Here is a 21,210-nt window from a genome sequence, read left to right on the forward strand (position 1 = left end):
GGGCAGGGCCCTGGTCCCCAAATGCTGCTGCTGCTAAGTCGCTTCAGTCGTGTCCGACTCTGTGCGACCCCATAGACGGCAGCCCACCAGGCTCCGCCGTCCCTGGGATTCTCCAGGCAAGAACATTGGAGTGGGTTGCCATTTCCTTCTCCAATGCAGGAAAGTGAAAAGTGAAAATGAAGTCACTTAGTGGTGTCCCCAGATAGGGCCCTTGTATTTTGCAGGGGGAATATTTTTAGGAGTGGAGTGTTTTTTGTTTTTTTCTCTCACCAGCAGTTAGGGAACTGAGAGTGCCTTCTTTTTCTACTAACAAAACATTTCTAAAACAGAGCCATTGAATCTCATCCTGTGTCCTCCACCCTCCAGGGAGCCACTCCTTTTCCTGGTCTTCCTAGATCCTGGGGAACTCAGAGGCCTGTGTGAGAAATTAAAAACAAAACAAAAACCCAACAAAAAACAGAAACCAGGGGTGAATAAGAACTATTGCAATCACCCTTATTTTCTTAAAGCATTGGGGTCTCTCTTGCTTCCTCTCCACCCTGATATTGTACTGCTAAGTCCCAATCTCTGGCTATAAAACTGGTTTCCTTGATCCTGCTGTGGTTTGATTCCATCCATTAAGACAAGGGGCTTATTTTTTCCTCTATAGTCAATGAAGGAGTCTTTTGGGCCTAGAAAAGAGAACAACAGTCTCAAAGGTCCCTTGCTGAATCATCTAACTTCAGAGAAAACAAAACAGAACTTTAGTTCCACCCTGATGCTCCAGGCCGTTTGCATCTATCTGGGACTTATCAACCCCTGTCCAGAAACCTTCCACCCCCTACACCTGCCCAGAAGACTTATCACACCCTGCCCAACTACAAATGTCATCTCAACAAAAGAATACTCAAAATATCCCGCCTGATTAACGTGTCCCTTATCGCTTCCACAAACCTCCCTATAAGTGTGAAGCCTCCCTGATCCCTCTTGGTGCTCAGCCTGGTTGTTAGGCCGACTGTCACCGCTCCTTGCCTGAATAAAGGTACTTCTGTTGAGGTCGTCTTTCCTTTTCTGCCTTGCCCGAACTATACCCTACAGTCAAAAGCCCTTGTGTTTGTCCTCAGGAGTTTCCACCCTCAACTGGTGCCATGGTTTGAGGTTCCCTGTTCTGTTTCTTCCAGATCATCTTAGAATCTGCAAGCTTGTGGGGTAGGGGGTCCTGTGTTGCGTCCAGGGAAAGGTTATGGAAATCCCAGACAGTTGCGTTTGGGAGCGTTTTCTAGGTCTGTTGGCAGAAGCAGCAGAAGTGTGGGCCAAGGAACCTGGGCCCTGGGGCTGGTGACTAAACCCTGACCTTGAATTAATAGATCAACTTTTCTAGGCTTTACCTTTGCCTGGAGCTTCCCAGGTGGCTCAGTGGTAAAGAATTCACCTGTCCTTGTAGGAGATGCAGGAGACATGTGTTCCACCCCTGGGTCGGGAAGATCCCCTGGAGAAGGAAATGGCAACCCACTCCAGTATTTGTGCCTGGGATAATCCCACAGACAGAGGAGCCTGGCGGGCTACAGTCCATGGGGTCATAAAGAGTCAGACATGACTTAGCAACTAAGCAACAACAATAAAGTTCAGTATTAATGAACTCTTAGTTTTTGCTTCTCTGAGAAGCTTTTAAAAAAAAAAATCTCTCCTTCAATTCAAAATGATAATCTTGCTGAGCAGAGTATCCTAACTGGTGGGTTTTCCTGTTTCAGCAGTCTAAATGTATCTTGCCACTCCTTTCTGGTCTGTACGGTTTCTGCAGAAAAATCAGCTGACAGTTTTATGATGGTTTTCTTGTATGCAACTCTTGGTTTTTCTCTTTGTCTATTCAACTCTTGCCATTTTCATGATGGTATATCTTGGTGTGGGTCTGTTTGGGTTCATTTCGTTTGGGACCCTCTGTGCTTTTTGTCCCTGGATAACTCTTTCCTCTTTCAGGCTTGGGAAGTTGGCAACCGTAATTTCACCAAGCGGCTTTTGGATAGCTTTCTCTCTTTTCGCCACCTGGGACATCTATAATGCTAATGTCCGTCTGCTTGATGCTATCCTAGAGATACTTTAAACTGCTCTCATTAAAATTTTTTTCTTTTTGCTTTTCTGACTGGGCAATTTCCATTATTCTATCTTTTGTATCACTTATGCATTCTTCTGTATCACCCGGTCTACTGGTAATTCCATAGAGGGTATTTTTTCATTTCAGGTATTGTATACTTCAGTTTTTTTTTTTTTTTTTTCTAAACGTATTTTCTAATTCATTGTTAAAATTCTCACTGTGTTCATCTAGTCTTTGCTTTTTTTTTATTTTTGTTTTTAACTGGAGGAGAATTGCTTTACAGTGTCATGCTGGTTTCTGCCATACGACAACGTGAATCAGCTCTAAGTATACACATATCCCTTCCCTCTTGAGCCTCCCTCTCATTACCTCCCCCCTCCGTCTTGCTCCTCTAGGAAGTCACAGAGCACTTTCATAGAACTAGAACAAAAAATTTTACAATTTGTGTGGAAACACAAAAGATCCCAAATAGCCATCTATCCTTTTCTGTAATTGTTATCATGCCTGTTACCAATGATTTGAACTCTTTTTTTAAAAAGTCTTTATTTTCCCACGTGGCACTTGTGGTAAAGAACCCACCTGCCAATGCAGGAGACATAAGAGCCTTGGGTTGGATCCCTGGGTGGGGAAGATCCCCTGGAGGAGGCCATGGCTACCCACTCTAGTATTCTTGTCTGGAGTATCCCATGGACAGAGGAGCCTGATGGGCAACAGTCCATGTGGTCGCAAAGAGTCAGACACACTGAGGTGGCTTATTGCTACTGTTTTATGCTTTGGTATTTTTGGTCCTGAGGCATGTGAGATCTTAGCTCCCCAACCAGGGGTGGAAACATCACTCCCTGCTTTGGAAGGTGAAGTCTTAACCCCTGGACCACCAGGAAGTCCCTTGAACTCTGTATTTGGTCAATTATTTATTCTGTTTCATGAGTTGCATATCCAGGGATCTTCTCTTGTTCTTTCAAATGAGATATAAATTCTTCTATCCTCTCATTTTGCTTAACTGTCTCTGTCTGTCTGAAATTAAGTGAAACGGTTACCTGTTTAGTCCTCGTGAAGGACCGTCCCTATTTGTTTCACGTGTGTGCCCAGTGGGAGAGCTGAGTCTGATGTGAACATGAGACCCATCTTTTCCCTGGCTGTGCTGACAGCCATCAACTTGGTAGGATGCGGAGGGGCTAAAACCAGAGCCAGGCCTGAGCTGGGGCGTCTCCGCACAGTGGCCAGCATCACCGTATTCGGGCCGGGGGTGAGTCTCAAGCTGCTGGAGCAGAAACCCCGAGGGCCGGTTTGTAAGCGGCTCCGTTCCCTCTAAGTGTGTGTGTCCCTGCCCTTCCCAGCCCTGACACCCTCGCCCTAGGAGGGTGCCAGGGCTGGAGCAGGAGGAGCTGGGCTGGGCGCTGGATGGGGCAGGGTCACGTGCCCAGGTACTCCTAGGAAACCAGCCAGGGTCCTGGGCAGTTTCAATCTGCCGCCTCCTTCCTGTTTTGGGAGTCAGCAAGTGTGTGCACGTTCTTCAGTGACGTTATCGGTTTCAAAGAGCCCCACTGTTAGTCCCACTGATTTTGAATCTTGTCTTCCTAGTTTTGGACCCCACGTCAGCAGCACCCAGAATGTGATTCGAACAGTTTGCTCCCCAGGGACGATCTCTCAGGCCATGTAGCCCCCGTAACCCCCATTCTTCTCTGTGTCCCTTCCCAGGGGTGCAGGTCCTGACCTGATTGCTTCTCTTCTCTGCCTACCAGAGTCTGTGTGCATCTTTCTGCCAGCCTCACTGTGTAGATGTATTTTTTTTCAAACTTTACATTTTTTATTTTATACCGGGGTGTAGCTGATTAACAATACCGCGGTAATTTCAGGTGGACAGCGAAGGGACTCAGCCATACATCTACATGTATCCATTCTCCCCCAAAACCCCCACCTTCCACCCAGGCTGGCGCATAACCCTGAGCAGAGTGCCGTGTGCTCCACGACAGGTCCTGGTTGGTTATCCATTTTGAACCCAGCAATGTGTACATGACCTTCCCAAACTTCCTCTCTCTTACTCCCACAAGGCAACCATAAGTTCATTTTCTAGGTCTGTGAGTCTCTTTTCTGTTCTGTAAGTTTGTTGGTATCATTTGTAGATGTATGTTTTGATGGGTCGTATGGAGAGATGAACTCCTTGCCCTTCTACTCTGCCATCTTAATCTCCCTCCAAGCTTGTGTACAAGTTCTTATGTGGACAAAGGTTCTCATTTCTCTTGCATATAAATGTGGGGGTAAAAGTGCTGGCTCTTATGGAGGCCTTGGGATTCGTAAGGAGAGACATGGGGGCTTCCCTAGCGGCTCAGTGGTAAAGAATCCGCCTGCCAATGCAGGAGGCAAGGGTTCGACCCCTGATGCGTCAGAATAACTAAGCCTGTACTCCACAACTGCTGAGCCTGTGCTCTAGAACCCAAGAGCCTCAACTACTGAGCCCATGTGTTGCAACTACTGAAGCCCTTGCAGCCTAAAGCCCATGCTCCACAACAAGAGAAGCCACCATAATGAAAAGCAAGTGAACTGCAATTAAAGAGTAGCCCCCGCTTGCTTGTCGCAACTAGAGCAAAGTCCACGCAGCAGTGACAAGCCAGCACAGCCAAAAATAATTGAATAATTTTTTTATAAAAAAAGAAGAGACCTTGCCTTAGAGAATAAGCTCACGAACACTTGAAGCACTTTGAATGACTCTTGCTGTTTAACTTATTAATTTAGTGAGAGTCACATTTTTAGTTGGTTCTTTGAAAAATTGATGTTAATCAAATTTCTCTGTCTAATATAAGCGGGTGAGTGTTAGTCAGTTGCGTCTGACTCTTTGTGACCCCCTAGACTGCAGACTGCCAGGCTCTTCCGTCCATGGAATTTTCCAGGAAAGAATCCTGGAGTAGGTAGCCATTGCCTTTTCCAAGGGATCTTCCTTACCCAGGGATTGAACCTGGGTCTCCTGCAGTGCAGGCAGAGTCTTTACTATCTGAGCTACCAGGGAAGTCCCCGTCTAATGTAAACTAGCCAACAAAGTTTAGCACTCCACTGTAGGGTGATAAAGCCCTTGTTGGGTTTATATGGAAGTGAAAAAGTTTCAACGGGGGGAGAGGGCCTGCTAGCTGATTTTAGCCATAATTAACTTTCTGCTTCTGTCTTTGGATCATGACGGGAATTTATTGTTCCTTTTGTATTACTCTTTTTTTTTTTTTTTTTGGCTCTTCTTTTTTCTTCTTCACACATCTAAGCCATATAGGCATATACTCCGCACATATATATATATATATATATATATATGCACATATATAACCACATATACTCCGATTTTATTCCTGCTTTTCTCCTCTTCTTCAAACTCCTGGTTGTATCAAAATGTTCCTCAGTCTTATGTCAGTTAAGACAATAAAATTATTCAGCTCAAATGAGTTATCAGTTTCCTTTACAAGTATGTCATATCCAGATAAACATGGGCACCACTGCTGTGCATCTATTCTAAAAGTTCTGTCATTACTGAAGATATTTTGGCCGCTTATCATGTAGTGCATGCTGTGCAAAGTCACCTCCACCTCATTTGTGTCCCACTCTTTGCGACCCCATGGACTGTAGCCCACTAGGCTGCTCTGTCCATGGGATTCTCCAGGCAAGAGTACTGGAGTGGGTTGCCATGCCCTCTTCCGGGGGAACTTCCCGACCCAGGGACTGAACTCATGTCTCTTATTAAATCTCCTGCATTGGCAGATGGGTTCTTTACCACTAGTGCCACCGGGGTAGCCCATGTAAAAGTTACTCTCAAAACCTGTCTGAGCCCTATGAGAAAACTAGTTTCTCTTCCTTGTAATCACACTGAATATTTCAGGAGTCTTGCCACTCTGCTTGCATTTGTCTTCCTGTTTCCAGTTCTCTTTTTAATGTGTTGCTCTAGTCCCCAAGCAAGACGAGTTCTGGGTTCAGTGGGGCTCAAAATACAGGGCAAGGCTAATGGTCATGGAGAGCCCATCAGGGAAAGGAAGTTGGCCTGGTTCACAAGACCTTGACCTTTAAACAAAGCATGCTTACGCAGCTCTTTTTAGTCTGTCCTTTCCTGTGTCCCATTTCTGCTCTGTGATTCCTCACCCACCATTATAACAGAAAAGAGCCATCAAATCCTAGGGCTGGGTCATAACCTTGAATTGCCTAACTCTCGGGTAGCAGGGAGAACCATAGAGAGAGGCCCTTCTGAGGCTCCCTTTCCTTCTGCCCCTGGGTGGTTAGTTAATGTTCTACCAGCACTTCCCACTTGTCAGGGGCCAGGACTATACTCCAGCCCCACATCACTACTCAGGGCAGAGGGCACTTTGTCCAGACAGCTTTGATTCCAGAGAGACCTGCATCTGAGCTTCACACTTCACCTTCGAGTCTGTGTCATCTGTGGTCTTGTATCTTCTCAGGCCTCAGGCTCTGGCTCTTCACATTCTCTTCTTCTCTTCCTCACTGTTCTTGGGGGGTGAAAATGAGGATGTCTGCTAACGGTGGAAAAATAAATTAGTTTGCACAGCAAATAACTACCTAAAGCTGGGCTTCCTGCCCATTGTGACTCCCTCTCCTCCCCAGAAGTTTCTGAGCACCCCAAACACCGGTGAGATGTGAGCTGATTGTACAAATCTGTCTCCAAGGTCTCCTCGGCAGTGGGGCTATGTTTGGAGGTTTTATGTCCTGGCTACTATCTTACTTGCATTTCTCTTTTCCAGAGGAGTCTACTTCTTACTAGTAAGTATGAGGCCGATGGTCTACAGATTCATCCTCCTTTCACCCTTTATTAGTTGCAGAATAAGTGTTGCTGTGTCTGTTTGCATAAAACAGCAGTGGGGAGAGAGCAGGGAAGCAGAGGCTCGCGTGCCAGGGAGGGGAGCAGAGAGCACTTGAGTGGATGGACGGCTCTGCCACAGAGTGAAGGGTGAGCGGCAAACAAGGAAGGGAGCCACAGGAAGCCGAAGAGTTGTAGGCAGTGAGAGTCTATCCCTAGGGGAACAGAGAGGGGGCTAGACAGAGCCTTTGGGTGGTCCCAGCCCTGCTGCCTGCAAGAAGAGTTGCCTGATCCCTGCCTATTATGGGCACATTCTGGGCTTAGGCTAGGTTCTGGGCTGCAGAGATCAATAGGCATGGCCCCTACTTTACAAGTGTACACTCTAACTAACCAAAAGAAGATAGTAACAAATAGAAATCAGATTCGGTTTTCAAGATGTGTGATATCGTCGGCTGAGATTACGTCTTCCATCACTAACAGCTAACGTTTATTCTTCCCCCATTTTCTTCCATGTGCTCTGCATATGGATTAATTTCCTGATTGCCGACAACAGACCTGGTAGGTAGGTATTGTTACAAGTCCCCGTTCATGGTGAAGAGTCAGAGGCACAGAGAATACACACAGCTTGCCTGAGGTCTCACAGTAGGGACTCCAGCACGGCTGGTCTGGCTCTAGGACAGGTGCTCGGAAGTAATACAGCTTCTAGTAAGTCATCTGAAGACCACAGAGCTCTGCGACTTCACATTCACATGCCTTTGGGTCCACCTGCCCACCCCTTTGCCTGGAAGACTCTTTCTTACAGACTCTGGTCAAGGGAGACTCCTTTGACATCTTGTCTGACTCCGGTGTATCCCGGGGCGGTCAGTGTCCTCAGAGCTTGACTAGCACTTTGGGATATCTGACGCTTTGTGTTATAAGCTTCTGGAGAGGAAGTTCCTTTTTATTTTGGAAAATTTCAAAAATAGTTGCAAGACTGAAAGCAATAATATAATGAATCTACCTGTTACTTATCATGTAACTATAGCAGTGATCGTCCGGTGGCCAGTGTTGCAGCATCTATACTTCCTCTCCAACCTAGATTGTTTTTTTGTTTTATTTTTGGCTGTGATGGGCCTTTGTTGCTGCACGCACATTTTCTCTAGTTGGGGTGGGCAGGGGCTACTCTTCATTGGGGTGCATGGGCTTCTCACTGCAGTGGCTTCTCTTGTCACAGAGCACAGGCTGTGGGCACACAGGCACACGGGCTCAGTAGTTGAGGCTCACAGGCGCTAGAGCACAGGCTCAGTAGTTGTGGGGCATGGGCTTAGTTGCCCCTCGGCATGGGGGTCTTCCTGGACCGGGGGTCCCCATGACCCCTGCCTTGGCAGACAGATTCTTAACCACCAAACCACCAGGGAAGTCCCAACCTGGATTGTTTAGAAAAAGTCCCAGATATCACGTCACTGCCTCTGTAAATATTTCATTTGTGTTACTAAAATAGAAGGGGTCTTTAAAAAACATAATCCCAGTATCACTGTCCCACTAAAAAGTTATACTTTGTTAAGTATCATAAAGTATTCAGTGTTTGAGTTTTAGCAATTTTCTCACCATTTTTCCCTTCCCGTCTCATTCTTCTTTATTCTTTCATTTCCTCTATATCTCCCCTCCCTTTTTTACAGTCAAATTTTTTGAATAAAGTTGCAAATAAGGGCTTTATTTTGTAATCATCACATTGTTCTCAGCAAGTGACTTAGTGCTTGTCATATAGTAAATCCTCAGTAAATGATGCTGAATGAATGAACCATCAGAAGTCTATAACAAATCCTGGTTGAATTAGTGCGATCTTACTGTCGCTTTTGGTTGGTTGGTCAGGATGGCTTTTGGTTTCTGATGACTTTAGCTAGGAGTTAACTTTGGGGCTAGCTACTATCAGTGCCTGTGAACGTTACTAAAGGTCTGAGGGCAATGTATGCACCTGTGACTCAGATTCACAGGTGAGCAGGGAAGGGGCCCTTGCTTTCTCATCTCTATTGTTTGTCTTCAGAGTCTTGTAATAACTTGAGTTTGGACCGACCAGGTTTGGCTTTTTTGCTTCTGTAGAACAGAGACCCTGAAGGAGCTCCCTGAGAACAAGAACAGCTTCCATATGGTGCTGTTGTCGGCAGCATTCTAGGATGGAACCTCAAGACTTACTCCTAATCCCTGGACTGAGAATATGTGATGAGTAATCCTGTGGGTGATTGTGTTATGTTACGTGGCCAAAGGGATTTTGCAGATATACTGTAAGTAGGGTCAGTCATCAGTTGACTTTGAGTTTAACAAAAAGAGATGTGATCTAAGTGGGCTTAATGTAATCACAGGAGCACTTTAAAAGCAGACTTTTTTTTAGCTGGCCTCAGAAAAGAAGTCAGTGAGATAAGCAGTACAAGAGGGATTGGATTTAAGGGATGTTCTCTGAGTTGTTTCTCTGAGTCCCTGAGATAGAGGGAGCCTCATGCCTAGGACCTGAGAAGGTCTTCTAGGAGCTGAGAGTGTTTGTACCATGAAAATGCAGAGTTGCCTTATGGCCTCAGAACAGGCTGTTCCTAAACCGATGTGACTTCTAGCTGAAGGAGGTGGCAGGTGGTGGGAGGGTGGGGGCCCATGATTAAGACTTAAGGATTTCTCTTCCCTCAGTCTGTGGTCCAGACCCCAGTGCATTAGACCGAGGTGGTGGTGGGGCGGGGTGGGGGTGTTGAGGGGAGGCCTCAGTGCACTTCTGAAGATTTCTGCCAGTTCACAAGGCCTGAGTTTTGCCCACGTGTGTCTCACAGGTGTGTGTCTAGGCAGCAGGCTCCAGAGGCAGGAGGGGCTGAGGCCCCCAGCACCCAGAGCACCAGAGGCAGGGAAAGTCTCACCATAGGAGATGTCCGCATCCTTAACAGAGGTAGGAGGGGGAAGGAGGTAGGATGAGGAAAGGGCTCCTGGAAGCTCGGCCATCTCACGGCTGCCTGGCTTGTGTGGCCTCAGAGGGGCCATGTCTCTGGGGACTCTTCCATGACTAGGAGAGTGTGAGGACCTGTACCAAATTGAGGATGGGGACTGAGATCACCTCTCATATTTCAGAAGGTGGGGGTTCCCTGGTCAGTCAGGGCACGTGGTGGAACAAACCAGTTCTCACTCAGTTCCAATCTGGCCTTTCGGTGCTCAGATATTTTTGAAGGCTTTGGAAATGCAAGAAGGACTGATGGTTATTGCTGTGTGTTATAACTTCCCACCTTTTCATGGTTGCAGCTTTCTCTGGGTACCAAGTGTGACAGGTATGAATATGTGCCTCTCATGTGTCTTGGGGTGGGGATTTACTGATGGAAGGCCCTCTGAATTCACTGCCCCTTTGCACAGAGAACACGCTTCACACTGGCTCCCAGTTAGGGATGTGAATTCAATCCCAATTCTGAGAAATGATCTTCCTCCATGATAGGGCACGGATCTTCCCTGCCCTACCAGGGAATCCTGGGTTTCCAAACGAATCTCTACCTCTAGAATTTCTAGTGTCGCAGCCTCAGTTTGGGATAAGTCCTCACACCCTGCCTAGCCATGTAAGATTCCCTGGAGACACGGCCCTGGGAGAGACACTCACCATATTTCTATACATAAACAGTAAACAGTATGAAAAGGAAAATTTCAAAATTCCATGTACAACAGCGTCAATGAGAATAAAATACTTAGGAATTAACTTAACCAGGTAAGTGACAGACTTGTGCACAGAAAAACTAAAAGACAATTTTTAAAAAGGGGAACACATTGTAAAAGAAATTAAAGAACACATAAATAAGTGGAAAGATATTCTGTGCTCATGTACTAGGAGACTTGGTATTTCTAGATGACAATACTAATGAAAATGTAGTGGATGTATATGGGTAATGATTCCCTGCCCAGGAACTGAACCTGATTAGCCTGAATGAAAACCAGGAATCCTAGTAGTGAGACCACCAGGGGCTAGAGGCAAAGTTCCCCTGCCTTTACCCCCACTGAAAGCAAGAATGTGTCAAGGAGGCAAAAACTAACAACAATAACAAACTTTATTAGAGACACAGCATAATATGTGGCAGAACATACAGAGGAGCAGTTTGTTTATTTAAGATAGAAGCAAGGCAGAAATACACTCCCAGAGAGGAAGGCGGGTGTCCTGAATGAGAAGCACAGTTAAGACATGACTTAAATCAGTTATACAGGACGGTCCTTCTGGGTCTGTGTTTACCTTTGGCCAGTTATATAACTTCTTTTTCCACATCAGACCTGTCCTAGGATCCTCCCCAAGTCACATGGGTAACTTTTTGCTGAGATGGATCCCACCGCAGAGGCATGTCCACACGTATTATGGGGTGACGCTCCCCCCCCTCCCTTTTTGACCCCCAAGGAGCCTTCCTGCACTTGTACATACAGGGAAGTTTTCCTTGACCTCAGGAGTGGTCGTCTTATCTCTTTACTTCAGCAGAGCTCAGCTCCTGCCACTAGCTCTATCCTCAGAGTGTCTGGGTGAGAACAAAGCTTTGATTTTCCTCCACCGGACAGACACCAGCAGTTCGGATCAGGGGCCCATCCATCTCCTACATCAACCTTGGTAAAAGCAATTTTAGAGGAAGAAGAGGAGGAAAGAAAGCATGGAGGAGTGAGTGAAAAGTGAAAAAATAGAAGCCAAAAGAAGAAAAAAAAAATGCGGGCATCCCTGGTGGTCCAGTGTTTAACAATATGCCTGCCAATGCAGGGAACAGGAATTTGATCCCTGGTTTGGGAAGATCCCACATGCCTCTGGGCAACTAAGTCCATGGGCCACAACTACTGAGCCAGCACTCTAGAGCCCATGCCCTGTAACCAGACAAGCCACTGCGATAAGCCTGTGCACTGCAGTGAAGAGTAGCTCCTCTGCTCTCTGCAACAAGAGAAAGCCACAGCAATGACAACCCAGGGCAGTAAAAAAAAAAAAAAGTGTCCAGGGACTTCCCTGGTGGTCCAGTGGTTAAGAATCCACCTTCCCATGCAGGAGACGCAGGTTTGATCCCTGGTCAGGGAACTAAGATCCCACATGTGGTGGAACAATGAAGCCCTCATGCCATAGCTAAGACCCGACACAGCCAAATAAAATAAACAAATAAGTAAATTTAAAAACAAAAAGTGTCCAGAGAGTTGAAGATGCTTGACCCAGAAGGGAAGAAGCAGTGAACGGGATAGAAGATCAAGGAAGTGGGTTTTTTCAGCAGATTGCTTTAGAGGATGCAGGGGGGGGGGGGGGGGGGGGGGGCGGGGACAAAGCAGATGCAGAGGGGGAAGTTGAAGGCTGGCAGGGCACAGACAGCAATCCCATGAAACCATGAAACCACGTCTCTGGATGTGAATGTCCACTTGGCGTATGACTGTTTTGGATTCGTTAAAGTTCGAGTTCGCAGTGTAGAGAAAACTGGGGTTTAGGGTCAGGGTTAGGGCTTAGCCTGGTCAGGATCAGGAGTTGATTGAGAAGATGTTGATAGAATGTGGACTTGACCTGGGATCAGAGTTAAGAATCAATCTGGTTCTGGGATCACAGAGGTTGATGTCCAAAACAGAGAGGCTGATCTTTAGATATCACAAACCTGAACCTCGTCTGGCTCTAGTATTTTCCCTCCTTCTCCGTTCTGTAGCAAATTTTCTTTTGGTTTTATTTTTCATTTCTCTCCCTCCCCTTCTTTCTCTCTTTTTCTTAATCCCTCTTCTCTCTCCTCCACCTTTGCAACTCAGACTAGATGAATTTAAACAGCTTGAAAAGTTGATTCTTTGCTAACTGAAATTGACTTTAGTCCCAACAGGAATAATTTAGAAACTAAAGGAGCATTAGTTAGTTCAAGGCTCTATTAATAAATAAGTAAAATCTAAATTCTAATACTTTTTTTTAACCCACTGTTGATTATTTGTAATGAATCAGGAACTTCTGATTGATTTTTTTTTTTTTTAAGACTAGAACAAAACAAGCTTTATTCAATGCCAAAGAATGGAGAAGCTGGAACCGGTTCACAAATTAACTTCTCTGAAATTGATTTTTAAAATCTTGTAACCTTATTTCACAAATATCCTTGGGCAAAAGCCTTAACTTTATGTAAGAGGAAATCAGACTTGGCTAATCCTCAACAGGTTCTGAAAAAGAAAAATTGCAAGTTGATAAATGCAGATACATTTTAATATCAAACAGTAGGGATAGTAAGTTGTCAGTCATATAGGAAGTAGCCATAAATTAGAAAAAAGGACAAGCCATTTAAACCACAAAAGAGTCATACTAGAAATCGCCCCCTTGGAAATATTAAAATGTTCTTCTAAGTAACTCCTGGGTGATTGTATTCAGAAAATAAAGACCGTAAGAATGTTTAAGTTTCAGACCCAGTATATTACAACATGGAACATCTTACAAAGTCTAATAGGAGACTCACAATGCAGAACTCCTTGTTTTGGAGAAAATTCATGCCACCTTCTGAAGATTGCAATCAGACATTTGGAAAGGGACTCTAGGCTTGTTGTTAGTGTTGTTTAGTCACTAAGTCATATCTGATTCTTTTAAGACCCCATGACTGTAGCTTGCCAGGCTCCTCTATCCATGGGATTTCCCAGGAAAGAATACTAGAGCTGGTTGCCATTTTCTTTTCCGGGGGATCTTCCTGACCCAGGGATTAAACCTGTATTTCCTACATTGGCAGGCAGATTCTTTACCAGTGAGCCATCTAGGCTTATTACTGGACCCCAGTGGAGGCTGAATGCCTGGTGCACTGGAAATGCTAATCCCAGTATGAAAGTATTAGGAGCTGGGGTCCTTGGGAGGTCATTCGGTCATGAGGGTGGAACTCTAATGATGGGATTAGTGCCCATATTCATCAAAATTCTCCAGAGAAATAGAATCAATAGGATATAAACAGATATATGTGTGTGTGTATTGTCATTCAGTTGTGTCAACTCTTTGTGACTCCATGGGCTATAGCCCACCAGGCTCCTCTGTCCATGGAATTTCCCAGGCAAGAATACTGGAATTGGGTGGCAATTCCCTTTTCCAGGGGATCTTCCAGACCCAGGGATCAAACCTGGGTCTCCTGCATTGCAGGTGGGTTCTTTATCATCTGAGCCACCAGGGAAGCCCAAACAGATAAATAGAAACATATGTAGATTTATTATGAAGAATTGGTTCATGCAATTATGAAAGCTAGGAAGTCCCAGGATCTACTGTCTGTAAGCTGGAGGCCCAGAAAATTTGACAGTAACAGTTGAAACTTCAAGCCTGATAACTAGGGGAGCAAGTGGTCTAAGTCCCAGTCTAAGGTAGAAGCCCTGAAACAAGAAGGCCCAATAAGGTTGAAGGCAGGAGGAGAAGGGGACAGTGGAGGACGAGATGGTTGGATGGAATCACCGACTCAATGGGCATGAGTTTGAGCAAGCTCCAGGAGGTGTTGAAGGACAGGGAAGTCTAGTGTGCTGCAGTCCATGGGGTCACAAAAAGTTGGACATGACTTAGTGACTGAACAACAAAAATCTTTATTCAGTACACCAATTCAAATGCCATTGTCTCCTGGAAACACCCTTACAGAAACACCCTTACAGAAACACCCAAAAATCATGTTTTACCAGCTATCCGGGCACCCCTTAGATGTGACAAGTTGAACATTAATTACCACAGTGTCTTTTTATGAGGAAGGCAGAGCTAGTTGGCTCTCCTCCAGCTATGTGAGGATGCAATGAGAAATCTACCATCTGTAGTCCGGAAAAGGGCCCTCACCAGAACCCGATCACATGAGTACCCTGAGCTCTTCTGGCCCCCAAAACTGTGAGAAATAGGTCTATTCTTTTTTTAAAAAATTGATTTATTTAATTTTTGCTTCACTGGGTCTTCATTGCTGCAGATGGGCTTTTTCTAGTTGCTGCGAGCCAGGGCTACTCACTGTTACAGTGGGTAGGCTTCTCACTGAAGTGACTTCTCCTGTGGAGCACAAGCTTCAGTAGTTGTGGCACATGGGCTTAGTTGCCTCTCAGCATGTGGGATCTTCCTGGACCAGGGATTGAACCCCTGTCCCCTGCACGGGCAGGTGGATTCTTAATCACGGGACCACCAGGGAAGTCCTCCCATGAAGTATTACTTCCAACTAGAGGATGTATTTTAAGGCAAAGGAACTGAGGCAATTAACTCCCACCCATGGAGCTCACTGACCTTCCAGATGCCCCACTACACAGACACAGCTGGCTTATCAGAAGGGTCGAAGGGCCATGATGGCTTATGAAGGCACCAGCTAGAGAAGGTACCTTGCCACCCAACAGGAGATGCTCTAGGTCTCAAACTGGCCAGTCTATCGTGCCACCTCCCCTAGAGCCAGAATGCAGGGCTCCATGACACAGGGGAGGATAAGGGAATGTGCCCCCCCCCCCCATCAGTACATATGACAACCCACTTAAAGGATTCTGGCTCCTGGTCTCTGTGACCTTGGAGTTGCTGTGGGTGAGAAACCCAATCAGAACTCTAATGACCCAGAAGCCAGGACTGCCCCCATGCTATCTTGTGTTCCTCATGCTGCTGAAACAAGAGGCGGAGAAGACCACCAGAGGGAACGTGACCACCAGAGGGAAGCTGGTTTGCTGGGTCAAGGAGGACTACATTTGGGAGCCAGGGGGTGCGTTGGGGATAATATTTACTTGTCCGTGGCCCTGTTCAGCAGAAAGTATCCAAAAGCTAATAAAGACAAGCCTATTGAACACTTACTTCCCTTAAGGATGAAGACTTGTGTCTCAACAATGTGGAGAGGAGGTGTTGGCAGGTGGTAAGAGAATGTAGAAGGGGTGGTAGAAGAAGGTGGCTCTCATCACCACCAGCTACACAGTCAGGGCCTTTGCAGCCCTGTTATAGGTTTTCCCCCATCTTCCTCTCACTGTGGTTCATGAAGAACTGATCATCTAAAGCTGTGGGTGTGTGACCCCTTGTCATTAGCACAAGATGATTCTATTATTAAGTAACAGATGGGAATTGTGTGTCTTCTGTATTGAGGACTCTGATTTTCATCTGGACAAAGGCAAGGCACTCTAGCCATTTACCCCAATTTAAATTTAGAAATTACCAGTTTTAGTAATAGCTGAGCTTGTTCAAAATGTTAATAAAAGTTTTGTTGCATGGTAAAAAAAAAAAAAAAAATTGTGCTGTTTCCTTCTTCACATTCATTCTCGCCCCTTCTCCCCCTGCCCTGTGCTGTAGGGACTGTTAGTGGGATCTCCCCCCTTCCAGCTGGGTTCAGTCAATGGGGAGCCCCAGCAGGAGACCAGAGAGAGGACACTGAGTGAAGTTGGGGTATTAATTCCCCAGCTCCCTCCCTGTACTGTCGCTGTTGGCTGCGTGAATTTTTCAGCCTGAAGTTGGAGCTCCTGTCAAATAGCCATCTCCAGAGAGGTTCTCTCTGAGTGTCTGCCTTGCAACCCCTCCGGGTTGCAGTAAAACAACAACAGAAACAGTGGTATCAGAACCAGGAAACTGCTCTAACCTTGAGTCTCCACAACAGTCTCATGCTCTTGCCAGTTGTCTCATTTAAAATCTCTTTTCAAGTTATGCAGGTGGAATGGGTCCCCATTTGAGCTGGGGCCCTGACTGCTAGGGGGAATCTATATTGGTTGAAGTATACCTTCACCTCCCAGGTCATGGTCATGGACACATACTTTTGGCTGCAGCACCCTGGGGCTTCCCAGGGTGGTCCTAGTGGTTACAAAAAAAACAAAAACAAAAAAACCCGCCTGCCGATGCAGGAGACTAAGAAATGCAAGTTGGATCCCTGGGTTGGGACGATCCCCTGGAGAAGGGCATGGCAACCCACTCCAGTTATCTTTGCCTGGAGAATCCGATGGACAGAAGAGCCTGACGGGCTACAGTCTATGGGGTCACATAGAATCGGACACGACTGAGCAACTAACACTTTCAGATTTTCACTTTCACTTTTCACAAAAGGGCAGAAATGAGTTCCAGGCAGAGGACCTAGAACATGCAAAGGCCAGGGGGTAGGAAAGTTGAGTCAAATAAAGTTCAGCTGACTCACTTGGGTGATTAAATGAGCTAAGCCACCTGACGTGCCCTGTACACAGTGAGTGTTACCTAAAGGCCATCAGTTATACTCATTGCACACCAGTGTGCACACATCCAGGGTCTACCAACTTGGGCGTATTAGTGGTAGAGTAATATTCTCTCCTCCTGACAACACAGGCAATCCATAACCTCAAGCCTTGATTACAGCTCTAGTGAGCTGTAATGGACAGGCAAGAAACCACACACATGTGAAGTATACAGTTCGATGAGTTTTCATGTGCACACACACTCTGTAAGGTCATCAGCACAGTTCAGATAGTGAATGTATCCATTCCACCCAAGTTTCCACATGGGGACTTCCACATGAGGACTTCCTGGGTGGCTCCACGGTGAAGAATCTGCCTCGAAATACAGGGAACTCGGGATTCGATCCCTGGTCTGGGAAGATCCCACATCCCTCAGGGCAACTAAGTCAACTAAAGAAAAAGAGATGGGGAATCTGAAATTTTGAACAATTTTACATGTTTACCTAAAATTTTTCCACCTGAGCCTTTGTAATCCCTACCTCCGTACTCAGCCCCACCCCGACAGTACCCAGACACTCACTCACCTCCTCTCAGTTACTATAAATTAGTTTGTACTTTCCAGAGTTGTATATAAATGAAATCTTAGAGTACGTTCTCTTTCTTTTCATCTGGTTTCTTTCATCCAGTGTAATAATTTTTTATTGAAATGAAATTCACCAAATGGAAACCATTTTCAAGTGAACAATTCCGTGGCATTTAGTTCAGCCACAAAGTTGTATGACCACCACCTAGATAGTCCTAACACGCTTTCATCGCTTCCCAATAAAACTCTACTTATTAAGAGGTTGCTCCCAATTCCCCCATCCCCTAACCCCTGGAAACCACCAGTTATGTCTCAGTGGAGTTACTTATTCTGACTATTTCATATCCATGAATCATACAATATGTGACTTTTTGTGTCTGGCTTCTTCCAGAAATGGCTACCTACTCCAGTATTCTTGCCTGGAGAATCCCATGGACAGAAGAGCCTGATGGGCTTCCGTCTATGGGGCTGCAAAAGAGTCCAACACAACAGCGACTAACAGCAACAACCTTACCGGCCTCTTTGCCCCCCTTCCTTCTCCCTCCAGGGACATTGCTTCAGTATGCACACAACTCCAGAGGGCACCATTCACACAGCAACACAACCCATACACATGTAGTGATGGCTCCCTTGTACCTTTCCTTCCTTCCTCCCTCTCTCCCTTCCTTCAATAAATATTTATTGAGCATCTAGGCTCTGCCATGTTAGTGGTGGAGACACAGTGGCAGACGACTGGAACATGCCTCTGTCCATGGAGCAGAGTTGAAACCTGCAAAACAGAGGCTTCCCTAAGTGGCTCAGTGGTAAATCTGCTCTGTCAATGCAGGAGATGTGGGTTCGATCCCTGATCTGGGAAGATTCCACATGCCTCGAAGCAACTAAGGCTGTGTGTCGCAACAATTGAGTCTATGCTCTAGAGACTGGAAACTGCAATTATTGAGACCACGGGCCCCAACTGCTGAACCTGTGCACCCTAGCACCCATGCTCCGCAATGAGAGAAGCCACCGCAGTGAGAAGCCCACACACTGCAACTAGAGAGTAGCCCCTGCTCTCCGCAACTAGAAAAAAGCCTGCACAGCTACAAAGACCCAGGGCAGCCAAAAATATAAATAAAATTATTTTTCAGTTAGTCAGTTCAGTCGCTCTCTTTGTGACCCCATGAACCGCAGCTCTCCAGGCCTCCCTATCCATCACTTGCACACGCAGAGAAAAATAGAACATATAAGGATGTTGAAATAAACGTGTAATTGCAACTTTCATATTCATTTCTTTCTCCTCTACTGTTGTCCTCACTCTTTTCTCCATTTCCCCTCTCTTTCTCACACACTCACATCTGGCCTCTGCAGTCACGGATACACACCTCCTATTCTTCCCTGTCTCTTCCTACCCAGCATGCTAGAGCTGGTTTGTGCAGGTTTGCAAAAGCCAGTTGTTAAATATTTAGGAATTTTTCGAGCTGGTTGTTAAAATGATTGGTAGCTTAAAACCAGACAGGATAAGAGAATTTACACCATAGAAATAGGCTGATGTTATGATGCTGTTTTTCTGAAAAGCTGATCTTCTAGCACACCACTCTTCCATCTATTTCTGGCAAAGACATTTGCTTTGCCAAGGAATATCCTAATTCTCTGATAGATATTCAGTCTCCAGCACCGCCTGTCCCCTCCCACCCCCGCCTTTCCTCACCTCCCTCCTGGGTGGTGGGAACGCGGAGGTTCTAGGACCTGTGTTGTGCTGAGAGTGGAAAGAAGAGAAGAGGAAGCATGAAGGAAGTTCGTGAAAAAGAGAATAAAAAGGGCAGCGGTGTAGGAAGGTGGTGCTAGTGGTAAAGAACCTGTCTGTCTGCCAGTGCGGGAGACATAAGAGACATGGATTTGATCCCTGGGTTGGGAAGATTCCCCCGGAGGAGGGCATGGCAACCCACTTCAATATTCTTGCCTGGAGAATCCCATGGACAGAGGAGCCTGGCAGGGTACAGCCCATGGGGGTCACAAAGGGTCAGACATGACTGAGTGACTCACACGCACACAGGAAGGAAAGAGAAGCAGGAATCCATGGGGAGCAAGGGTTCAGGTAGGGACAGCAAAAGGACCAGGCAAGACTCACCGCGCAGTGTCCTCACAGGCAGTTGGGTCATTTCCCCATCTCGGGCCAGAAGGTGGCCAAGCTGCTAGGAGATGAGGAAACCGCCTTCTCAAACTACCCTGAAACAGGGTGGGGGTGGGGACCCACAGAGCTGGGCTCTGCAGGAAAGAGGGCTGGGGGCCTGGACCAGTGAGGTCTGGGGGCTAGAAGCCTCAGTCTCTAACTGTTGAGAGGGGCTGTGGGCCCAGACTCTTGGATCAGAGGGGGAGCAGAGGCCTGAATCCTGGGTCTGAGGGAGGAGGGGCTGGGGGCCTGGACTCCTGGGTCTAGGGAAGGAAGGAGGACACAGGTTCTTCCCCATGCTCGCCCTCCCCACCCTCGTCCTCCCCCCAGATCCTCACCCTACTCACCTCACCCCACCCCAACACCTTTAAGCTATGGAGACTCAGAGGGAGGCCCAGGCCTCGTTTAGCAAGACCCTTTCCTCCCCACCCTTTCCTGGACTACCTTGGGTGTGACAAGATATAAAAGTGCTGTTTCCTAGGAGAAAGAGCGGGAATGAGCATTCCCGCCACTCAGACCATGAGCCCTGCCCTGATGCTGGCCCTGCTGGTCATCACCCTCGCCCTGCCCCGTAAGTGAGATTCCCGGCCAGGGAGGGGATCCACCTTGAGGCTGAGCTCAGATGGATTTGCTCCTCCCATTTCAGGAGCGGGGGCCCTGAACTGCCACTTTGGGGTAGCGGAGACTGTGCGGAATGTATCAGAACAGCCCTTGAAGTGGACGACTTCCCAGAAGAACTGTGAGGAAGGTTTGGGCTGCCAGGAAACGGTGATGATCGCCCAGAACGGTGAGACGGACCCGCTCCTGACTTGCAGCCTCTCTCTTGGAGAGACGCCCCTATCACCCCACCCTCCAGTCCTCCCTGCGTTCTGTGTACAAACTCAGAAGACCGCTCCCCGAAATACCAGGAGCGGCGCCCACCTTAGCTGCCCAGGGGCCTCCTCTGCACCTTCGGGATGCACACCCTCCCTCTATGACCCTGGAGCCCTGACCCCACCGTGGCCTGCTTCTGTCTCCGAGCAGAACTCTTCATGTATCTGGTGCTCCTCAAGGGCTGCACCGAGGCAGCCAATCAGGAGGCCCGTGTCACCGACCACTCTACAGGCCCCGGCCTGTCCATCATCTCCTACACGCGGGTATGCCGGAAGGATCTGTGCAACGATCTCGCCACCAGCCTCCCTCTCTGGATCCCGCGCCCACCCAAAGGTGCCGGAGGTGGGGGGAAGAAAGGGACTGCCTGGAGGAGGGGGGCAATGGGGTTGAGGGGGTTGGGGTGAGCACACAGGCAATGTTCTTTTAGAATCCCTCCCTGCCTCCCCTCAACCCCGTCCAGCCTCGCCAGCAGGCCCTCCCCAGCACAGCTTCTTCTAACAGCCCCTTAGCAGCACACTGGACTGATGTTCCCTCATGTTCGACCACCCACCTCCGACTGCGGCTCTGGCCCTAACCTGCTGCCCACTCCTTTTTCCTCTGGGGTTTGGGAACTTGCCCGTCTGGGTTTCAGCATCTCCTCTTCCGAAATGAAATTGACCTGTGGTTTCCCATTGTCCTCTTCTGTCTGAGATCGTAAATCG

At 47.1% G+C, this 21,210-nt stretch overlaps 1 protein-coding gene across 5 annotated transcripts in view; it reads left to right on the forward strand.

Moving 5' to 3' along the window:
- Positions 1-21,210, forward strand: part of CD177 (CD177 molecule) — a 43,078-nt gene that overhangs the window by 12,207 nt on the left and 9,661 nt on the right. For 3 of the 5 annotated variants that reach the window (XM_061139460.1, XM_061139461.1, XM_061139459.1), the window contains 3 exons: positions 20,118-20,207; positions 20,283-20,423; positions 20,660-20,842. In XM_061139460.1, the coding sequence (XP_060995443.1) occupies positions 20,118-20,207; positions 20,283-20,423; positions 20,660-20,842 (414 nt within the window). Of the gene's footprint in view, positions 1-8,933; positions 9,116-20,117; positions 20,208-20,282; positions 20,424-20,659; positions 20,843-21,210 lie in introns of all 5 variants that reach the window. The other 2 variants (XM_061139463.1, XM_061139462.1) reach the window with 2 other exon arrangements.

This window comes from Dama dama, chromosome 4 (assembly GCF_033118175.1).
Source record: "Dama dama isolate Ldn47 chromosome 4, ASM3311817v1, whole genome shotgun sequence".
NCBI classification, from domain to species: Eukaryota; Metazoa; Chordata; class Mammalia; order Artiodactyla; family Cervidae; genus Dama; species Dama dama.